This window comes from Lytechinus variegatus, chromosome 2 (genome assembly GCF_018143015.1).
Source record: "Lytechinus variegatus isolate NC3 chromosome 2, Lvar_3.0, whole genome shotgun sequence".
NCBI lineage: Eukaryota > Metazoa > Echinodermata > Echinoidea > Temnopleuroida > Toxopneustidae > Lytechinus > Lytechinus variegatus.
The window spans coordinates 45791680-45813782 of record NC_054741.1 but is presented as its reverse complement, the minus strand read 5'-3'; the positions used below and the strand labels follow the sequence as shown (position 1 = coordinate 45813782).

The following is a 22103-nucleotide window of genomic DNA, read 5'->3' as shown; positions in this document are numbered from 1 at the left end:
TTATTTGTAGAATGCCTAAAAACAAGCCCAAATAAGAAAGTTGTTGGAAAATATTTTTTATAAGGTATAGAAGAGAAGGTTGATACGAAGGATAATTCAAAGTGAAAATTCTTCTATGGATTTGTACGATTGTAGCAAAATTTCAATTTCTCCAAGTGGAACAAGATAACGATATCACTTTTTTTTCTTCTGCTCCTACATGTAGATAGGCCTTTATTGCAAAAAATATTAATGACAGAAAAGAAAAATAAATCACACCAATAAAGCTTTAACATACATTTATTATTAAATAATGAACTAAATAAAAAGCAGAAATATAAAAGAAAATCAAGTCTGCATTTATACAAACATGGTACAAGTTCATTAAAATAAAGCTAAAATTTTAACCTTACATTGCAATCTAGAGCCATACGAATCAGAACTAAATTCAAGTACTTAGACAATAACATAAAAATATAAATAAATAAAACCAAAAGATCAAATGTTGTAAATTATATCAATTCATTATTATGCAAAGACAGTAAATGCAACAAACAGAAAGAAAAAAAAAAGATACAATGTGCACATGTCCATTAATATTAAAGAGCATTGTTCTCAGGCAGTCACTGGACAAAAAGTGTTATACTTACCATGTAGCTTGAACCAATTAGCAATGCTATCCGCAACATGCTCTTTGTTACAAAATAGACGTAATTAATGAAAAGGTTGTCAAATATACTCATTCATGTATGTAGTATAATAGTACATTATACTCGCTATCATCAGGGAAACCTTGGAGTTTTAGGCCTTGATGTACAATGTAAAATAAATCTGGAAAAATTGTGTACTTTTATTTGGCATGCAAGTTAATCGTAATGAACTACATGTAGCAAATCAAATGAGTATATCCCAGTTATTAACAGTACCGGTAAATAATAAATCTATGTATTTGAAATAATTCTCTCTATTAACAACATTGCAAGGCAAAGATGCGCAAAGATGCAAAAATATGCCCAATGACTGGCTCTGTACACTTACTTTTAAAAGCAGAAATCTGAATAAAAGGTTCAAAATATGACAGATATTGTACCTATTTGGGAAGACGACTTGTGCTACACTTCCATACATGAACATGTTCTGCACTATAAATTCAATTAACAAAATCAGACACAAATTGTTCCATACACTGTTCTGAAAAAAAAACTATTCCTTCATCATCATCCATGAATTTGAACAATTTATGGATTTAAACAGAAACAGCACCTGGAAGATTCATTACAAAAAATCTTGACTCTGTTTTCTTTTACCATTGATATTCCATCGAATATTCACCTTGTTTTTCGAAATTTTCTTACATGTATGAGAATGTGATCAGAAGCTAAAGAGGGCACATGTAGTCAGTTATGTATTATAGTGGGACATCTCTGTAACATCCACAGGCATCAATGTATTTACAGACATTATAGGTGCTTCACATACTTAAAAAATGGTAACATTTTCTTCTTCTTTTTTTTTTTGGGGGGGGGGAAACAAGCCTCTTTGATAAACTGATGAATGTTCACATAAATGTTCACTGTGCAGTGTAAAAGAGAAAGCAACAAAGCTGCTGATGAAATGAATTCATTCATATTTGAAATTAACTCCCAAGGCAATTCTAATCAAGATTTGCCAAATTAAAATGTCCTTGGCCAAGCAAGGTAATGCTAAGCGATTGATTGCAAAACTACATTCCGAGATTGATTGCAAATTTGCACTTATCCTACATATTGACTGCATGATCGATAGTAAGCCTTGTGTTACTTGGCTTTAGTCGGTGCAAGACCATTTGAATCATGTTATGTCGAAAAAAGGCCTGAACATAATGTGCATCTGACTCATTAAGCTATTTAAATTGAGCATTGTCGGCTAGATTTTCTATGTTTAGTAAACTATTCGTATTAAAAATACCAAGAACATATTGAGTCACAATCAAAACTTTAATTGTATGCAGTTCAAAAAAATAAGAGAAAGTCAGTCTAAAAATATTACATTTTAATACAGGTACATGTAGAAACTGATGAGACACAGGAGAAAGACTGAATATGGAAAACCTTATCCAACATAATAAAATTCAGTCCAATAATGTGAACATTGAACATAAACCCCTCAAAAAAGTTCTGCAACTCAAATTTGAAGGATGATTTTTTGTTACTGAAGTATTCAAGGTGAAACTGGTATCATTGGAAAGCTTCATTATTCTTCTTTATTTGGCATTTATTGTATGTTATCATGAAATGTGCAATTACCCTGGATAAAGGGCAAAGTTTTTAAAACCATTGATTGAACCCATGGTTAATGCATATGTCCATATGCGTGCGGTACATGTACATATGTATTTACGCTTGAATGATCAGGAGGTATTCTTTGCAGTAATGTATTTGGATTTGCGCCAAATATGGCATCACTGCAATGAATGAATCCAGATGTCGATGATGTCATAATCCTATAAGGGTTGCATTAAAATCCATTTCAAAACACTTTTTTGGGTTGTTTACATGTACATTATAATTATATAATTAACACATTTAACAACCAATTCTCAAGTTAATTTCATTGAAAGGGATTTGCAAACATGCTCACTATTAAACTCAGGTAGAATTATGACGTTATTGGCACCTGCGGTTCATTCATTACAGACGTACCAAACTTTGGCGCAAATCAAAATTTATATCACTGCAAAAAATACCAACCGATTATCCAAGCGTAAAGACATACCACATAAATATGCTATCAAATCATTTGGAAGAAGATACTCTTTCCAGACAATATACATTCATGACATATTTATTTTCTTAAATTGGGAATTTGCGTGGTGTCAAGTTTTTTTTTTGACTCACACGATAGTGTATGAAATGATAATACATGTATTCTACTTTTTTAATATCAATACTACAAAATTGAAATATTTGTTATTCCATGATTAAATCATTGAAAAAGAGTATTGTCTGTGTGACACTTTGACTAACATCATTAGCTCTCTAGGGTGAATTGCCAATTTGTCTACTGAAAAAATTGTCCACTCATCACATGGTCTACCTTCAATTAGTCTAATGCCATTCTATCCAACATTTCGTCTAACAACCATTTGGTCCAATCCTGACTTCATGTTATCTGATAACCCTTTCATTTCATAACCAATTGGTCTAATATCTGCTTTATTTTCATTAATTTTGCCCAATTAACACTTAGTCTATTTAGATCAAATGCTATATGGACTAAATGGCTATTGAACCAACTGGTTATAAGACAAAATGGTGAGTTGACAAATTGGCAATAAGGCTATGAGGAAATTGGACGAACTGATGGTAGACCAAATAATAGTAGAAGAGTTGGCAATTTGATGAATTGGCATTAGACCAAATGAAAATAAACCCTCTCTAGTACTTCTCTCAACCCATGTAGCATACCTTGTGAAACATTCAAATTTTGATTAAAATTTACCAGTACTTGCTTTTATGGGTCGAAGTATTTTTTTTCAATGAAATGTAATCAACTTTCTTTTGGGGTGGGAATCAGGACGACAAGATTCATCTTTAATAAGAGATTTAAAGCAAAAGAGAGAGGGGGGAGGAGAGGGGGGGGAGGGGAGGGGGGGAGGAGAGACCTACTTTCAAATTTTTCATTTTTAATATACATGTCGATAATGGAAAATGTTGACAGAACCTAGAGTAAGGCTGAATTTGCATGTAGGGAATCTTTCACATTGTCACTCACAGCAAAGTGTACGTGCAGTCATGAGCCACCACTGGTAAACCTTTCATTTGTTCTACATATTTGCTAACTGCTCTCACTATTTGCAAAAAAAATATAGAAGACTAAAAACTAAAAAGACTTTGAAGAGTTGAACCTTGCTAAACAATGAACACATTAATACACTAATGGCAGTATACTAATCCATACCTAAAGGTAAAGTCCACCCCAGAAAAATGTTGATTTGAATAAATAGAGAAAAATCAAATATTGATGGAATTAATTAGAATATTCAAGCAATTTCTGCAAATTTCAAAATAAAGATCCCAGACCTTGCTAACTTTAAACCTTTCTTAATTAGTAAGACAAAGAAATAACTTTCCTGAAAAGATAGGTGAACGTTCTACTCATTTCCGTTAATAGAGACAGAGAATATTCAAGTCACACCTGACTAACTTGAACCATCACCAAATCTTTATGCATTGTCAATGTGTTAAATTGTTCATTACTATGCATAGTAGTTTTTCTCTTAATATATGAATTCATATTTTTGTGTTGATTGATTACGTTATTATATTCTTTTATCTCAGTACGTCATCAAAATATAAATTAGGATCTGAGTATTCACACGAATGGAAAGTTGTCAGGATTTTTGAAACTGAGGAAACCATGGAGAGGAAGAAAATGGATGAACTCAATGTCAAATTTCTGTATTTCCATTGATAGAGGTGTTAAGTTGGGAAAACAGAAAAAAAATATTAGCCTTAGGCCTAAATGATGTCAGGAACAACATTTTGACTCCATCATTGCATTTATGTTGTAAAATGCTTTAAAAATTATTCGATGTCCTTTTTTATACACAAAATGAGACCGTGAGTGACACGACATTTCGTGAGTGACACGACATTGTGAGTGACACGACACAACTTTAACCTTTAATTTTAGCTTAACCTTAACACATTGGACCAAGTTACTTTATATACAATAAGGTAAGGGAAAACTGTATTTGCTCCTGTACTGGGATAAATTAATTTTTAGAATACACATCTCTAGAAAACTTTTTGTCTTTAAACGTGAGTGACACGACAACCAATTTTGAAAAATTTAAAGATCTATTTTTTTCAGAAAAACACTTGAGATAATTTTTTTTTTGTTATTTAGGAGTTAGATACAATACAGAGCTAGTATCTTCCCAACAAATATGCTTCTAATACAAATTTTATATTGTGATAGGCAATATGTAAATTTTAATTTAAAAAATCAACATTTTGTATCATTAAATTTCCCTTGCACTAATTTCACTGTATTTCAAGACACAATGAATAATTTTACGTAACTGAAATGGAAAAATATACTTTGAGATGTCTAGTTTCAAAAACCATTAAAGCCTACTGATTTCTAGCAAGTTTTAATTTTCACCCCCATGTCCACTTTTGTTTGAGAATGACCATATGCATTAATACACATAAAACACATAGGCGAGTACATCACAGTCCCACATGTGCATTTGTATGTATGTTAATATTTGGTTTATTTCGAAGCTGTGTCTCTTCTAGCCAAAAATAAATTGAAAGCTTCTTTCTTTCTTGTTTATAAATGACTTCTTAAACCACTCTTAAGGAAGTAAATACTTTGGGAAGGCATTTCATTAATATGAAATGTGATTTTTTTCCATCATTTTGTCAAATATAGGGAAGAAGTTTTCCAGATAACTTTTGCCGTATTCTTATTTTTTTCTTTCATTTTTCTTTTAGTGATTAAACCATTTATACCCCTTCCCATTGAATATGCCTGGTTAAAGAACATGTTTCTACTGAATAATAATAATTTTCCCAATTTTTAGATAATTTTGTCTCATTCATTTTTCTTACATTTTCTTTTGTTTTTTTTTCTCAATTTTTTTTTCTTGTTCTTTGTTTTTTCTTTCTTCAATTTTTCCTTTGTTTTATTTCACTTATTCATTTTTACAATTTTGTTTTCGTTTTTCAATATACTATTCTAAAAAATTTTTTTCCCCTTTTACACATTGTTCTAATTCTGCAGCATATTTTTCTGTGATTTTCTCCTGCTATAACATGCTGGAAAAGAGAAAATAAACTGGATTTGGGGCCTGCATAATCTAGGTTTTACGATCAAAAAGGAAGAAAGGAAAAATCATTGTTTTGTAAATCTATCTGAGTTTGCTATATGCACTATTTATTTTACCATTATGAGTGTGTGTCTATACGGAGATTAAAAGTCCACACAACCTGGGAACAATACAATTCTTTTATTCTCTTTCAATCATTTCATATTTACAATGATAGAACAATTTATATATTACCACAAAATAAGCAAAGTAAAATAACAGCAAGCACGATTTACATACAAGATGTACAAAGAATAGTGGTACGTGGTAGTGACTGCAGAATATTTCAGTTTGTTTTATTCATTCTTAATTTAAGTTTTTCTTTATATTTTTCGGGCCACCAAACATTACTAATGGGCCACCAAAAATAATTATTTGAAGGTTTTGGTGGCCCGAATGGGCCACCAACAAATGAAGTTAATGTGGAGCCTTGTGGTACGTATTGCAAAAAAAAAAAGTGAAACGCCTCTGGCAGTTTCGCCTGCATAACATAATTGAATATAGCACCAGTGCTGACTCTGAAAACAGCTGGTGAATAATTATTCACAAAAGAAAACATTTACTTGATTACCTTATGTCTATGTTCATGAACTAGATCCACAAACTTAAGTTATGACAATTCCAAAAATACCCCCCAACATTACCAGAGTTCGTTGATCCTAAATGGCCTTTGACCATGGTCATGTGAACTAAAACTCAGGCAGGATCTTCAGCGATACACCATTACCCTTATGTCTAAGTTTCATGAACTAGGTCCATATACTTTCTAAGTTGCGATGACATTTCAAGACTTAACCTTGGTTAAGATTTCAATGTTGACATCACCCCCGTCGGAAAAGCAGCACCTATAATACATGTAGTCTCGCTCTGCTATGCAGGCAAGACAAAAATCTTGAGTACTTTTCAGGACCAGCACTTGCCCAAGAAAGATACATGGTGTACTGTGAAACCTACTACACTATTCTTCTTCGCCATGGAAACCTTCAGAAGTTACGACAAAAATCTTATCATGCATTTACCTTGCAATCATAATGAAGTTGCTCATATCAAACAAGAAACAAAGTTGAAACAATATTTTAAGCAAGCAGCAATCACGAGTTCTATGTACATAATGTACATGTATTCCATTTACATGCAAGCTCACAATGCTGTAAAATTTGTGGTATTTCTTTAATTCTGTTTATAATGCAGCCGTTCTCTTCCGTTTACATGAATATATCATTTCCACAGGATGCAAAAAGTGCTAGTTTTCTCGGTCAAGCAATCTAAATTAATTAGGGGTCACCTCTGATTGTCAGCTTGTACTGCAGTTTTCTAAACATATCACTGGGCGAAGGTGTGCTACTTCTTGACACTGCAAACAAATGAGCAAAATTTGTTAGAAATAAATGTACAATGTACATGTACCTCAGAGGGTAAAGACATCCTCATTCCTCACAAACTTGAGCTTGAAAAATAATATGCTGATTTGTGATCATGCAATTAGCGGGGGGGGGGGGGGGTAGTTGAATTATAAAATGATACCTGTGTGCCGCACCAAAATTGAAAATAGAGGGCCCTGGAACTAAATTTTGGTCTTTAAGGTCATGTCCACCTCAGAAAAATGTTGATTTGAATCAATAGAGAAAAATCAGACAAGCACAATGCTGAAAATTTCATCAAAATCGTATGTAAAATAAGAAAGTTATGACATTTCAAAGTTTCGCTTTTTTTCAACAAAATAGTTATATGAACAGGCCAGTTACATCCAAATGAGAGTCGATGATGTCACTCACTCACTATTTCTTTTGTTTTTTATTGTTTGAATCATACAATATTTCAATTTTTACGAATTTGACGATTAGGGCCTTCTTGCCTGAAGCACAAAATGTTAAAATAATGGAATTCCACATGTTCAGGGAGGAATGAAACTTCATTTCACATGACAATGACGAGAAAATAAAAATATTTCATATAATAAAATACAAAAGAAATATTGAGTGAGTGATGTTATCAACTCTCTCATTTGGATGTAACTGGCTCGTTCATATAAGTATTTTGTTGAAAATAAGCGAAACTTTAAAATGCCATAACTTTCTTATTTTACATCCGATTTTGATGAAATTTTCAGTGTTATGCTTGTTGAATTTTTCACTTTTTATTCAAATCAAGTTTTTGTTGGGGTGGACTTGTCCTTTAAAATGGAGGTCTCCGGAACTCCTCTTGGATCAACGATTGCTAAAAATGCAATGCCTTGGAACAGCACAAATTCTGTGTTTCGGAGCGTTGCATGAATATGCATGAAATCGGTTATGTACATGCAGTTTCTGCGTGATGAACCCAAGTGTCCGAATTACAGTGCAGAGCTTCGACTCACTGGCCATTAAATGCAGACAATGGCAATTTGCCACTGTGCTACACTGAGTATGAGGGGCAATGGAATAAGAAACCACAAATTTGAGGGTCTCCGTAAAAGAGAAAAAATAGGAATTTCTATTGCTTTCTAAATTGGTGATGCTCTGGAATGGAAATTTAAGCTGAAAATGGGGTCTTGACCACGGCACATACATATCATACATTTATACTAAGTACCCCCCCCCCTCCCAGCAATTAGCCCAAAGTCAGCTGAAATATGCAATCTTGTTGTTATTAAGCACCAAGCCCCAAGCGTGAGCAAGCTCCAGTTAAAGGCAGCTGGAAGAAAGGATGCATCATAAATAATAAGCTCACTCTGATGCTTGTCCTTATAAATGTGCTGTACATATGTTAAATTAACATGCTCTGAAATCGAAAACACCAGTCAGAGGCTCGATGGAAGGATTATAAAAAAGGCCAGACCATGTTGCATAAAAATTACTATTATGGTTACTTTGCCATACAATGGCAACTACCATGGAAACAAGGCTGAACAGCCAATCACAATCAATGTTTTAATGGAAGTTACCGTAAGATGACATAGATAATAGCAACTTTTATGCAACAAGGCTCTGGACTTACATATTTATAATTCATAGAAGTATCCGTTATACATGTACCTGTAGGCAGAACTTGATGTTTTTTTTAAGAATAAGTGCACTGCCCATTATAATGCATCCTTCTTTTTTACCTCTTGTAATAATAACTAATGAAATATTTACCTATTGTCAATTGTGGTATACATGTAAGGCCTATGTAACTTGCTAGCTGTCTGGCAAATGACTAGGCTCTTTATAACAAGCATTCAAAGTGTCAAGTGATTTTCTCTAAAACTAAAGTTTAATTCATTGTTATCATACAGTACATGTACATGACAGTCTATTGTTCAATATACATGTACATGGACACACCTTTCTCCAATCACTCTGGGCAATTACTGTCCAAATAAAGTACATTTTAGGCAATATATGCACAATTGCACATTGACTTTTTCAAAATCCTAACAGAAAATAAGGACACTGTATTTTTTGGTTTAGGTCAAGCACTATTTCAATTGAGAAGCTTTTTTACTTTGCTGGTCAAGGCAATGTGATTTTTCTCAAAATCTTTTTTTTTTCTCTGATTTAATTTTCTTTTATATGAACAAGAACTTGACATCTAACAGGTTTGATACATGTGCAATATTTCACCATAAGAAACCAAACAATTATGCGCAGTATTGACCTTTTTCGGAGAAAGGCATGTACATGATGCAAGGGTGATTAATCTCTTTTTAATCTGACATTCATGCCTATTACAGTAACACCCATCTATTACACCTACAGTGAATCATTTGCAATCAAATATTCATGGCCAGTCTTCATTCAACAGCTGCACTCAGACTGCAAAACACGACATGCATATGTAGCTTTGTCAGAATCATCAAATTCTAGACAATAACATTATTAATAGTGTCCAATACAAAAAAAAAATACAAAAAAGTCCTCTACATAAAAGTCAAGTACATACCGGTACACAGTATCATTTCAATTACTGGTACATACTTTTAAATGAGTAGCTACGTATGACCTATACATGTACTTCTACCACAAACAAGTTTTTTTATAGGCTAACATGTGCCTGATATTAGCAGTTTTATGCAAAATTAATTTGTATATGAATTAGCAAATGCATTCGATGATTACATGTACCTGCATTTTGAAATACATGTAACGACCATCTTTCCATGCTCAAATAATTTTTTCAAATATTCATTACATGTACTCCATATCATTTGATACATTAAAAAATAATTATCAAAAGTAATAAATACAGAGAACTGTATAAAGATGAAAAAATGTTTTTATGTCTACTCACTGACTCTGCAGTGATTTGCAAAATTTGTTCACCTCGAATGTGAAGTGCTCTCTCTCACTGTTTTTTCCACACTCTCTCTCTCTCTGCCTGTCTGCCAGGGCTCCGCTTTGCTTAATGTTTTTTCCTCCTCTTAAAATGTGCACTTTGAGATAAAACGTAATGTTTGTTTGATGTGAAAGGATTGGCAACGGGAAGTTTCTATACATGAATAAAACAATATTCAGACAACAAAAAGTACCTTACAGGAAGCAAACGTCTTGTCAATATTTGTAGGAAATCCAATAAAATGGCATTCATGAACTTTGAACATCTGGAAACTTCTTTCATTTCATGGATTCTTGAAGATTTTTTAAAGTTTATAAAATCAAACTCTGATTATGATCATGAATACTGAAGCATGGCATGTTTAGCAAATCCATATGTGGATTGTAAATGTTGAACTAAACATCATGCCCTTTAATTAAGTAATTCTCCACAAGCAATTGCACTATTTTTTAAAAGAAAAAAGACTGCGGGAATTTCCCAGAAACATGAATATGTAATTTGTTTAATAGATCTTTTCATTCTTGGTGTCATTTTCCAAAAGGAACACTGAACTGGAAAATCAATGCAGTGGCAGATCCACAGTGACTGGGGCTGGGGCCTATCCTCCTACTCAAGAGTTTGTCTTCTTTTCTTTAAGAAACATGTAGCCATTAAAAAGTGTATGAAAAAATTCAAAAAATCGATCCCCACCCCTGCATTGTGATGTGTACAAATGTATAAAGTTGGAATTGAAAGTGGGCGGTTCCAGTAAAAGCAGACATTTTCCAAAAATTCATATTGATTCTATCTAAAATCTGGACCAAACGTTTCTATCAAAACTCATATGGAATTTCATATTACAAAGGAAAATTATGATTAGCCTCAAATAATTATTCTTACGCATCTCCTTATAAGAGAATCCAAACAATACAAAAAATTAAACACATGGGACTACATACATATTCAGGGCTCCACACTAACCCTTTTTTTTCCTACTGGTCCGACATGATCGTGTTGGAGCGGTAGAAAAAATATGGTATTAAATTAAAGATTTAGACATCAGGAAAAACGATGGTGATAGAATTCAGATGGAAATCCACAGAAATATACACATTTCTAATGTAAATGCAAAAAAAGTGAATCAGTCTATTTCAAGGAATAATATTCCTACATGTATAAAACACCCAAAAGATATCTTTAATATACTTTTAACCCTTTCACATGCAAAAAAATATATCAGAATTATGTAGCAACAACTTCAGATTCATACATGAAAAACCTCATGTGAAATGACTTGTTTTTCAACTAGTTTGTCGTGCACGCTGCAACTCGCAAAATATCACATTTTAAGGTTTGAAGTAGAAATTAACAACTTTAATGCACATTCCAGAATGAAATATTTTACAATTTTAAGTATTCTTCAAAGTGTTGTCTTTCAGCTGGGTGTGACAAAAAAAAATAATCTGAAATTGCCCAAAATGACTTTTGGCGCACTTTGGTTTCGCTCTGGCCCACTGTGAGGCACTACTGCCGCGCGCTGAATGGGGTATATTTTTTAAATTTGATGTTAATTTAACAGAAAATTATTAATGTTTTTTTCATTTTCAGTAGGATAATCTGATGGTCATCATTTAATACATCATATTAAAAGGAAATTTTCAAACATAAGTTGCGGGAAAGGTTAAAAAATGTCAAATATGTGGTGCAAGACAAAGTGTAATGGGACTGACTGGAATTTTTCTATCCACAAAAGAAAATTGAAGCTGCTTCCCAAATTAAAATGTCTTATTTGAGACTTCTTCAAGTACATGTATATCTACATGCAAGGCCAAGTAAAAATAGATAGTAGTTGATCGTCCTGGTTTTTTGAGAGCAGTGATGAGGGTGATCCTTACTCTTTTTTTTTAAAACAAGAAGCATTTTCTTGGCCCATTTTTTGACATCAGTGATGAGGGAGGTCTTTACTATTAGTATTAACTATTTTTTGGGGGTAATTTTTATTCAGATGATTGTCAGGCCATGTCAAGCTAATAGCTTGAATTATGTAATCAATGCATGCTCAATATTAATAATAAATGAGTAGAAACATATATACAATTGATTGGAAATCTATGGAAAATGCATTATGCGATAAAATCTATTGATGTATTGCTGATGTATACCAGTACTGTATTGTTGTAAAACAAAATGTTCATGTCAAGTGAATGATTTAAACATTATTCTATATTAATATATACATGTATGTTAGGGTAAAATATGCATGTGGGGGGGGGGTCATTTTTATTACCATGGAGCCATGTTCAGTTTTCAGGGGCACATCTCTTTTTCAGCTCTGGGCATGGTTTCACTTCAGTTTCCAGCTGCTTGTATATTCGTTTACATAATTTTAATACTGTTTATTCAATTGTTATCCATTTTTTTTAAATTGATATCAAATGTTAAATGATTATTGAATTAATTGTTAATTGTTCACATAATGTTGATTATTCAAATATTTGTAACTTTTAGTGTTAGATCTATTTACTAACTGATTTTTACAATTGTCCATCAAATTGAATAGCTCAAGGAAGAATGAAGTTTATCAAATTTGAACAGAATTGGCACTTACTGGAATCCCAATAATGATTTTCAATATTGATAATGAATAACTCAATTGAAATGATTTTTTGAATATTCAATGCATTGCCTGCTGACGTTAGAGAACTCGCCAGAAAATTCAACTCATTACAAAAATTCACATGTCGCACCAGCACAGTCAATCACATCACTCCAGCACCCATGCATTCACCCAACACATTCAATCACCGCAACACATATCGAAGTACAGACGCTCACCAAACCCCCCCCCCACTGAAATACAAATTACGTCATTAAAATTGATTTATCTGTGCCATATTTCCAAAGCACGTGACGGATTATTACAGATTCAGGAAGCAGGGTTCCCGAAAATGCACTAAAAATGAAGAAATCTGTGATATTTTCTGAGTTTGCAAACTTTATTTTCTTGTTAATTTATGATTGTATCTTCAAAATTCCAATAAAAACACAAATCAGATTTTTTTTGTCTTTCTTGCAGTTAATGCGATATTGGACTTTGCAATTGTTTTATGAAGTTGCGAGAGATCCCAGGGCACATGAGAGCAAATCGCTCGCCAATCTTGTGAATTTTTTCCGCTATTCAGCAGCCATAAAAATAGTAAATATCAAGAGAATTGATGCTGCAATAAAAAAGGGAAGCAGGCGCAGATGAGAAACATCACAATTTTTTTTTTAGCCAATTTTTGAAAATAGTAAATAGTAAAAAATTTCATGCGGCGGCAAAAATAAATGCGCACGAGGACAATCAACTACTTTCTTTTTTTTACTTGGCCTAAATAATGTTTTGCATACCTTGAAATTGGTAAAAGTGTTTTATTTTGAAAGAACTAAATATTACAATGTAATCAGTCACCTATTTTTCCATGTCCTTTTTGTGTGTTGCGACTGACTGATTTTCGGGACGTCATGTTGTCCACAATTTATACATCCTACAACCATTCTGTATACATTGTCTTAAAGCCTTTCTTAAGGTATTAAGAAAGACACATAAAAGTGTAATACAACTGACCGTGGAATCGTGGAATTAAAGGTGTCCTGACTTAAAGTCAATATTTCAGTTACACCCGCATGACATTTATATCCACCCTTAAAAAATAAAAATCAAGAAATTCTTTGAAGTTAACTTGTTCAATCAGATAATGATTCATAGTTATAATCTTTTCTTTAAAGAGAAATTCTAGTAGTTGCAGTAAACACTGATTTCATGAGAAAGTCTGTAAAACAAGGCTTAATTGTCAGTATATCATCGAGGATGTAGATCTGGTACAGTTACATAAACTGAACTTTGTGAAATCTTGAAATCTACGCTGAAAAATGTTCAGACTGAAGATCCCCAACACAGATAAGCGCACATGGGACAGTATATAATTATTGCTTTGAATGTCGGGCCTGACGCTCTACCCGAATCCTGTGCTTATTTGCTGATTTCTCAGCAGTTATACAATTTCTTCCAGAATCCTTTGGCACATACGTTTTATTTAAACAAACAGACACTTTGGTGGTCATTTCATTGGATTCTGTACGAACTCATTTTGATATCGTTACCAAAACTAGCATTTACCTTTAAATGTTAAAATATAAGGCATACCTGTCACAAGTTTGCTAGTTAAATTGACCCATGACAACAAATAATGAAACAAGCAAATCTACACACATTCCCCAATATACAGGTGTGGAACATCCACGTGCACACAGTGTAATTTTTACAAAAATGGAATGATCAATGGAAACGATATGATTCCTGATGACTGTTTAACTCCCCATATGATGGAAGGTCAGTACATGTACAGTACAAATTTCAATCTTGCTTCTTGAAAAATATGGTACTGGTAGTCACATCTTAAAACATCTGTATTAGATACCAGTATTAAGTGCAAACAACACTTTAAACGGCATCTTTATCATCTAGAAGTTAGGTTGCTGGAGTGATTAAACGCTATTTGCATGAAATAACAGGCGTAGTGGAAAGGTGCAGTTATTAGCCGATTTTGATTTGAGTTGACCTTGAAAACGCTCAAAGTTGACAAGAGGGTTTCCTGAATCCGCTGAGAAAGTGTTGCAGTATAAAAACTGCCATAACTTTTGAAAATAATCGTGAATCTGAGTGATAAATTTATATTTTTGCAAAGAATGATTATTTTGACTGCTCATCTTGTTCGCTTTGCTGTTTGTGGAGTAAAAATAAGCTCCTTAAAAATAGGAAAATACCCTGTAGTAAAAGAAATATCGCTTGAATTTTAGTTCTCTGACATGAACGAAACAATAAGTCAGAAAGTAATTATTAAGGTAACTTTATGTGAAAAGTCAGTTCTTGTAAACACAGTGTACGAAAAATATCTGGAAATAATCCAACTCCTTGCGAAATTTGTTTTCATTCCGAGTCAGCCCACTGAAAACCATGACGTCATCACCCAACTTCAGTCCCATATACTCACTTTTTGTTTTTTTCTGAAGACGGTGAAGTACAGTCACTGGCAGTGCGCCAGTTCAGTTGCCATAAAGCTACCATGCCGGAGCATGCAAAATCCCAAAAATAAGCGAACTTTCCATGAAATAATGAACTCTGTCTCCACATGCGTGGATGTTACAAATTCAGAACAAATTGGCTGTTTTCACTTAGTTAATTGCACCCGTCCACTAGGCCTGACAAGCCACAACCAGATGCTCTATGAGTATGATTAACCATGGCATGCAATTACTAAAAAAAAAGAAAAAAAAAGCCAAGATGCACAGACTTGAAGCACAATCGAATGAATGCAGATTTGTGTTGAAAAAATAAAACAACTTACTTTGAACTCTGCCAAAATTACCACTTGATCCATCAACTAATCGTGCTGAAATTGAAGCATTAATCAGTGGCATCATGTTTGCATACATGAATAAGAATGTATGGAATCGGGATGGAATGAATTATTAGTCAGTCAAGCTTAATGGATAGGTGTTTACTTGGGATAATAATTTTTTTTCAAATTGGCTGTTTTCTCTAACATGTTCAATGATAAAAAGAAAATTAAAATAAATAAGGATTTTAAGACTGAACCAAACTTTACTGTAATAAATTTCTTATAATGAAATGTCTTGTATCTTTTCCATAAAATGAATTTTTTATAAATTGTAAAAATGGTTTCAATGGGTAATTTACGTTTGAAAATTGATTGGGCTTCTATTAATTGTAATCAATTATTACTCATAAAAAATTAATTGAAATAAAAACATTGGAAAGGTAGAAAAAGTGTTAAACATTGCCCCCACCCTCCCCTTCCCAGAGAACATTGGTAGAGTAATGGAATGTGTTTTTCTAAACTTTAATAGGACATGATAATTGTCAGAAAATATTTTAAACAAGTGGATTGCCTCTGGCAGTCTCACCTGCATTTATACCCGATTCAATATAGCAGCAGTGCTGACTTTGAAAACTACATGTACGATAAAATAATTATTTACAAAAAACACCACTCATATAATGATCCAATACTAATTCATTGACCCCACATGATATTTGACCTTGATCATGTCACCTAAGACTTGTCAGTGATACTTGATTACCCCTAGATGTCCACATTTCATAAACTACATACTTTGAAAGTCATGACAGCAATTTAATGATTACCTCCAACATGGCCAAAGTTCATTGACCTTAAATGACCTTTGACTTTGGTCATGTGATCTTAAATTCGCAAGATATGTTCAGTGATACTTGATTACTCTTACTGTATGTTCAAGTTTTATGAACTAGAACAATACACTTTCAGAGTTATGATGGTTATTCAACAAATACCCCCACATGGCCAAAGTTCATTGACCTTAGTCATGTGACCTTAAACTCGCACAGGATGTTCAGTGATACTTAGTTACTCTTATGTCCAAGTTATATGAATCAGATCCATAAAAATTTTATGAACCACGTCCATATACTTTCAAAGCTATGACGAAATTTCAAAAACTTAACCTTACATGTAGGTTAAGATTTTGATGTTGATTCCCCCAACATGATCTAAGTTCATTGACCTTTGACCTTGGTCATGTGACCTGAATCTCAGCAGTATGTTCAGTAATACTTGATTAACCTTATATCCAAGTTTCATGTAGGTCCATATACTATATGTTATGCTGTCATTTCAAAAACTTAACCTTCGGTTAAGATTTGATGTTGATGCCGACCTTGTCGGAAAAGCGGCGCATGTAGTCTCGCTCTGCTTTGCAGGCGAGACAAAAATGAGACAAATAAAAAAAACACTGAAAATGAATAATAAAGATCATGTGTGATAAAAGGCTGGAAAGATCAACATGAAAAAAAAATCATAAGCAAAGTTGTACATTATTGTGCGTATGATTATTGCCTGAATTACCATTATGTGGTGGATATACTGTATATCTGCTCTGTTCATCTGATTTAGGGTATAAAATATTTAAAAGAAATTATGATAGCATTACACCAAATAATGCCTCTAAGATTCTTCACATATTGTTGGTCTGAATGTCTCTGACCTGTGTAAATAATTTAAGATTTGCAACAAAACCAAGTATCACTTTCTGCTACAAAATAATAGAAGTCACATTTTCTGTTTTTATACAAAAGTAACATTGAAATTAAGAATAACCAAGGAGGTTTAAATGAGATGGAGTAACAGCAAACAAAATCCCTTTGAACAAGCTTCGAAGCCGCCAGCAGAAAGTATGTCAGGCATGCACTTTGCTCAACGGCTCTTGCAATTGTGTAGACAAATGATTCCCGCGTAACTCCGCAGCTATTGGTCATATATAAAGGGAAATATGCTATTGTGATGATAATAATTTTTCGCCGCATCTGGTCTGGTTATATATGTGTACATGTAGTACACAATTCAGAGGCATGCGAAAATAAACTATGCAATACATGTATGTCCTGAAATATGACTCCAATTTCCTCGAATGGGCATGTGCGGGCACTCATCTGGCATATACAATAATGAATAGCAATATTCCATCGACCACTTTTGAAATTTTCATTAGCCGCAAACGATGGGAAAAGTGTTAAAATCTGGTTTCAGTAAAGGTCAAATACATACTTTTTCCACTAATTAAAGGTAAATTGATATAATCTGGGCAAATATCTCAGCGTAATAGCGCTTGGTTATTGATGTCTTGTCATGCGTACAAATTTCTGTTTGTTTATTAATATAAAACATGGAAAATTGATCCAAATGGATATTCGTAAAATTTCACTTCGGATTTCTTCACTGAAACTGGCGGCTTCGAAGGCGGAAATAAAAAAGGTCTTAACTGCCGTTCTATCTTTTGTGCTTCTTTAGAAATGAACAGCTGCTTGAATAAATTTGTTGCCTGTTGGAACTCCTGGCATAGAAACTTCTTGGAATAAATATGAAGATTATATGTCATTGTGGAAAACTGGTGAAAAGTGAAAAATTTTGAAAATTTTCTATTTCGTTTTCAATATTTTTTACCTTTTTATCACTTTTACATACAATATTAATGAAATCACCAAACACATTTTTCAATCATTTAACAGTAATAAAGAAAAACATTCTAGTTTTAATTTGATGATACCAAATTTGTAGTTGAAAGTCAAGAACATGCACATGTAAGCTGATTTATGCAAGATGGACAATTCCATAAAATGATCAACCTTTTTGTATGACCGACCCCACTGTTCTCAAGTTTTACTTCACTTTATAAATTTACCAAGTCATAGTCCTTTGGAAACATTACAGACTTTCATAAGAACCAAAAATCAGAAACAGAAAATTTCACGAAGGTCCCACATTTAAGGGGTTCGACATATATATTTTATGGAATTGCCGAAATGATTAACTGCCAACATAAATTGGAGCACTAATGGGAATATGCCATGCTGTGTCATAATTGCTGCTTGGCACATACTGCTTTACACATGAATAAGTTCTGTCCATACGACTAGGGATGAACTAAAAACTGAACTTAACAAAATAATAGTCCATCACTAAACCAATTAATGGAGAATTTTACCACTTAAAGATTTTGTGTATCATGGTAGACCTAAAAAAATGGGAGCTCGGGCAAAAATTCTAAATGGATATTAAAAAGGTTTGCATACAAGATGTACAAAATGAAAGTAACTTAGAGGTAGTGGCTGCAGAATTTATATTTCAGAAGTTTGTTTTATTCAATTTTTTTTTCTTTATATTTTTCCAGACACCAAACTTTAAAATCGGGCCACCAAAAAAAGTTAATGTGGAGCCTTGCATATGCCATAATATTCCATAATAATTGTGGACATTAATGGAATGACATGACAAGACATTACAAGAAATTGCCATGACAAGACATCACAAGAAATTGCCAGTTTGCAGGCGCAGAGGTCTCCAAATAAGTAAAATGTGATACCAACCCAATTTATGGCATTTTAACCTCCATCTGATACAATTATCTTACCTTTGTCTGCTTGATTTCTTTTCTAAAGCTTTGCCTTTGCTAAAATGATCAGGCGCAAAATAAAGTCACACTTTTTTATGACATTTTTTCAGCCGAGTGCACATTAGATCTAACGTTAGTTGATCGCCATGGAATTTTGAGATACCATCGAAACCCATTTGTTCACTGCAACCATCCTGCCTGTGGGGAATCTACAGGTAGGATTATGGTATGCCAATGCTGTACATAGCACACACTTTAAAAAAGCATTAAACTATCACTTTTGTGACCAAAATTACTACATGTAATTTCCTTAAGTTAAAGTTTATTTTTCATTAGTAAGTTGGGAATAATTTTTGTATTCACCAGAGCACTCAAAAACTTGAATTTTGGGCATATTTTTGTGTACGCCCTCTATTGGTGGAAAGTAATATGGCAACAAAATTTTCATTTTTCAATCTCTATTTTTAATCCAGAAAAAATAATTCAAAGAACCAAATTTACATAAGAGCCAAGTTATAATGATGAATCGCTGTATTGGCAACTGACAGTGTAAGAAAATCAAGATTTGTCCCATAGAAAAAGAGAAAATAAGCCAAAATTGCCACCCTTATTTTGCCACAAATGGAGATGTAACTGGGAACAAGGTTATATCATAACCTTGTTCATTGAATGAGTGTCGAAACCCTTGACCTACACATGTAGTATAGAGAGTTACCGACCGGCCTTGTATTACCGAACGCGCGCATCGTACGCATCAGAAAATAATTTCATACGCTCAAAACTTTGCAACATCCTTCCAAATTGAACTTGAATAGAAAGATGATGTAAAATAGTCAAAAACACATTTTCAAAGTCTTGATATTCTAAAAAATTAAAATATAGTCAAAATAGCTCATCAGTGATTTTGTTGTTTTCTCAAATTTTCCCATAGAAAACACATGTTCAGTAATACGATACCTTTTTCAAGTGACAAAAATATTTTACATGCAAAGAGGGGTCCGATTGGAAGCTAAAATCGTAAAAAAGAAAAATGATTTCGGCAAAATTTTTACATATTTATATTTTGTAGGTAATTGTGTATTCATGGTGAAAGTTTGATGAATTTTATAATGTGTTTGATATGATTGAATTAATGAAAAGTGTTCGGTAATACGATCCTAGTCTTGAGGACTCTGTGAGCATATTTTTCATAAAAAATATGCTCACGAAGTCCTCAAGACTAATACGATCCACTACAATAGCTTATAATTCTATCAAGCGAATTCGACTTAAGATATTAGATATTCATCTTGCCTTCCGTTTGCAATATTGTTTTTGTCAGATATGTGTGAACTGTGTCTGTGAGAATTTTTTTTATTGAAAATCAACTCCATAATATCTAAAATGTGCGCAAATTATGGTCCCCCATCATATAGATCTAGGCTTACACCAGGTTTTAAGACTTAAAGGTCAAGTCCACCTCATAAAAATGTTAACTTGAATCAATAGAGAAAAATCAGACAAGCACAATGCTGAAAATTTCATCAAAATCGGATGTAAAATAAGAAAGTTATGACATTTCAAAGTTTCCCTTATTTTCAACAAAATAGTTATATGAACGAGCCAGTTAGTACATCCAAATGAGAGAGTCGATGTCACTCACTCACTATTTCTTTTTGTTTTTTATTGTTTGAATTATACAATATTTCAATTTTTATGAATTTGACAATTAGGACCTCCTTGCCTGAAGCACAAATGTTAAAATAATGGAATTCCATGTGTTCAGGGAGGAATGAAACTTCATTTCACATGACAATGAAGAGAAAATAAAAATATTTCATATTTTATATAATAAATTACAGTGAGTGATGTCATCAACGCTCTCATTTTGATGTAACTGGCTCGTTCATATACTATTTTGTTGAAAATAAGCGAAACTTTAAAATGCCATAACTTCCTTATTTTACATCCGATTTTGATGAAATTTTCAGTGTTAATGTTATGCTTGTTGAATTTTTCTTTTTTTATTCAAAGTTTTTGTTGGGGTGGACTTGTCCTTTAAGTTAGACATGTAACTTAAGTTTTTTAAGTGAAATATGGACATATCCGGCATGCACCATGCTCACACCAGTCCACAGTTAACTTTAAGTGTTTCACTCCAACATGTATTTGTAATTGTATGGATGGTCATCATGACATCAACCGATTGTAACGTTGCAGCTGGCGCTGGCAGCCGTCTGTTTTGAGGAGTTTTTTAAATATTTGTATTTCAAAAATAATTCTCCTCATATTTGGTGAGTGGAGCCAAAGGAGTTCAGCGGAACAACCAACATAATAGAGACCGAAGCTTTTGGTCTAACTCTAAGTTACAACCGATGGCGATGCTGCTAGCTGCTCGGCCTCGGAGCCGAGCAGGATCGCAAGGCGTGATGCTGCGCCACTGCACTGCACTGCCATGCCACTGGGTACGGGGCAAGCTGCTGGGGAGTGCTGCTCCACTGCCTGGCCCTGCTGGGGCTGGCGATAGAAAAAAAAACCGAAAAGAGATAGGTCTACTCACTGTATTTTGTTGTTGATTTCCCCTCAGAGTCTACGATTTGGATCTTAGGAATCGTGTGGGAGTCATCATTTGCGTCATGGTCTGCATTTTCATCAGTTTTTGTCACGGTAAATCGAACAGAAGACATTTTGAAAGCCTTCTCCCGTAAGTGTTCGTCTCGCGTAGTAGTTTAATCGGATGACTTGATCACGATATCGATCGATATCGCGCAGCCCTATATATTATATTTTTAGCATCCGGTGAAACTTGACCTGACCCAATTTTATAGTTGGGCCAGTCCTATGGTTTCACAGAGTGGCCCGGTGAGTGGGTGCCAAGCTATAAACACAAAAACATTGAAATATCATCCAATTAAGTGTTTGGGCAAACATAATGAAAATGTTAAAATCATTTGAAAATGCATGATTCTCTCATTGCAATAATACATTTTCCTATTAAGCTGCAACATTTCAAACATATTTT

At 33.4% G+C, this 22103-nt stretch overlaps 1 protein-coding gene across 6 annotated transcripts in view; it reads right to left on the bottom strand.

The window, feature by feature from the left end:
* The window catches only part of LOC121408151 (solute carrier family 12 member 4-like), a 70320-nt gene extending 48512 nt beyond the window's left edge, over window positions 1-21808 (bottom strand). For 3 of the 6 annotated variants that reach the window (XM_041599490.1, XM_041599491.1, XM_041599496.1), the window contains exons 1-3: window positions 21642-21808; window positions 15499-15543; window positions 630-671 (exon numbers count right to left, since the gene is read on the bottom strand). In XM_041599490.1, the coding sequence (XP_041455424.1) occupies window positions 630-671; window positions 15499-15543; window positions 21642-21768 (214 nt within the window). In that variant the 5' untranslated portion in view covers window positions 21769-21808. The remainder of the gene's footprint in view (window positions 1-629; window positions 672-15498; window positions 15544-21641) is intronic. The other 3 variants (XM_041599492.1, XM_041599494.1, XM_041599495.1) reach the window with 3 other exon arrangements.
* Window positions 21809-22103: the final 295 nt, after the last annotated feature.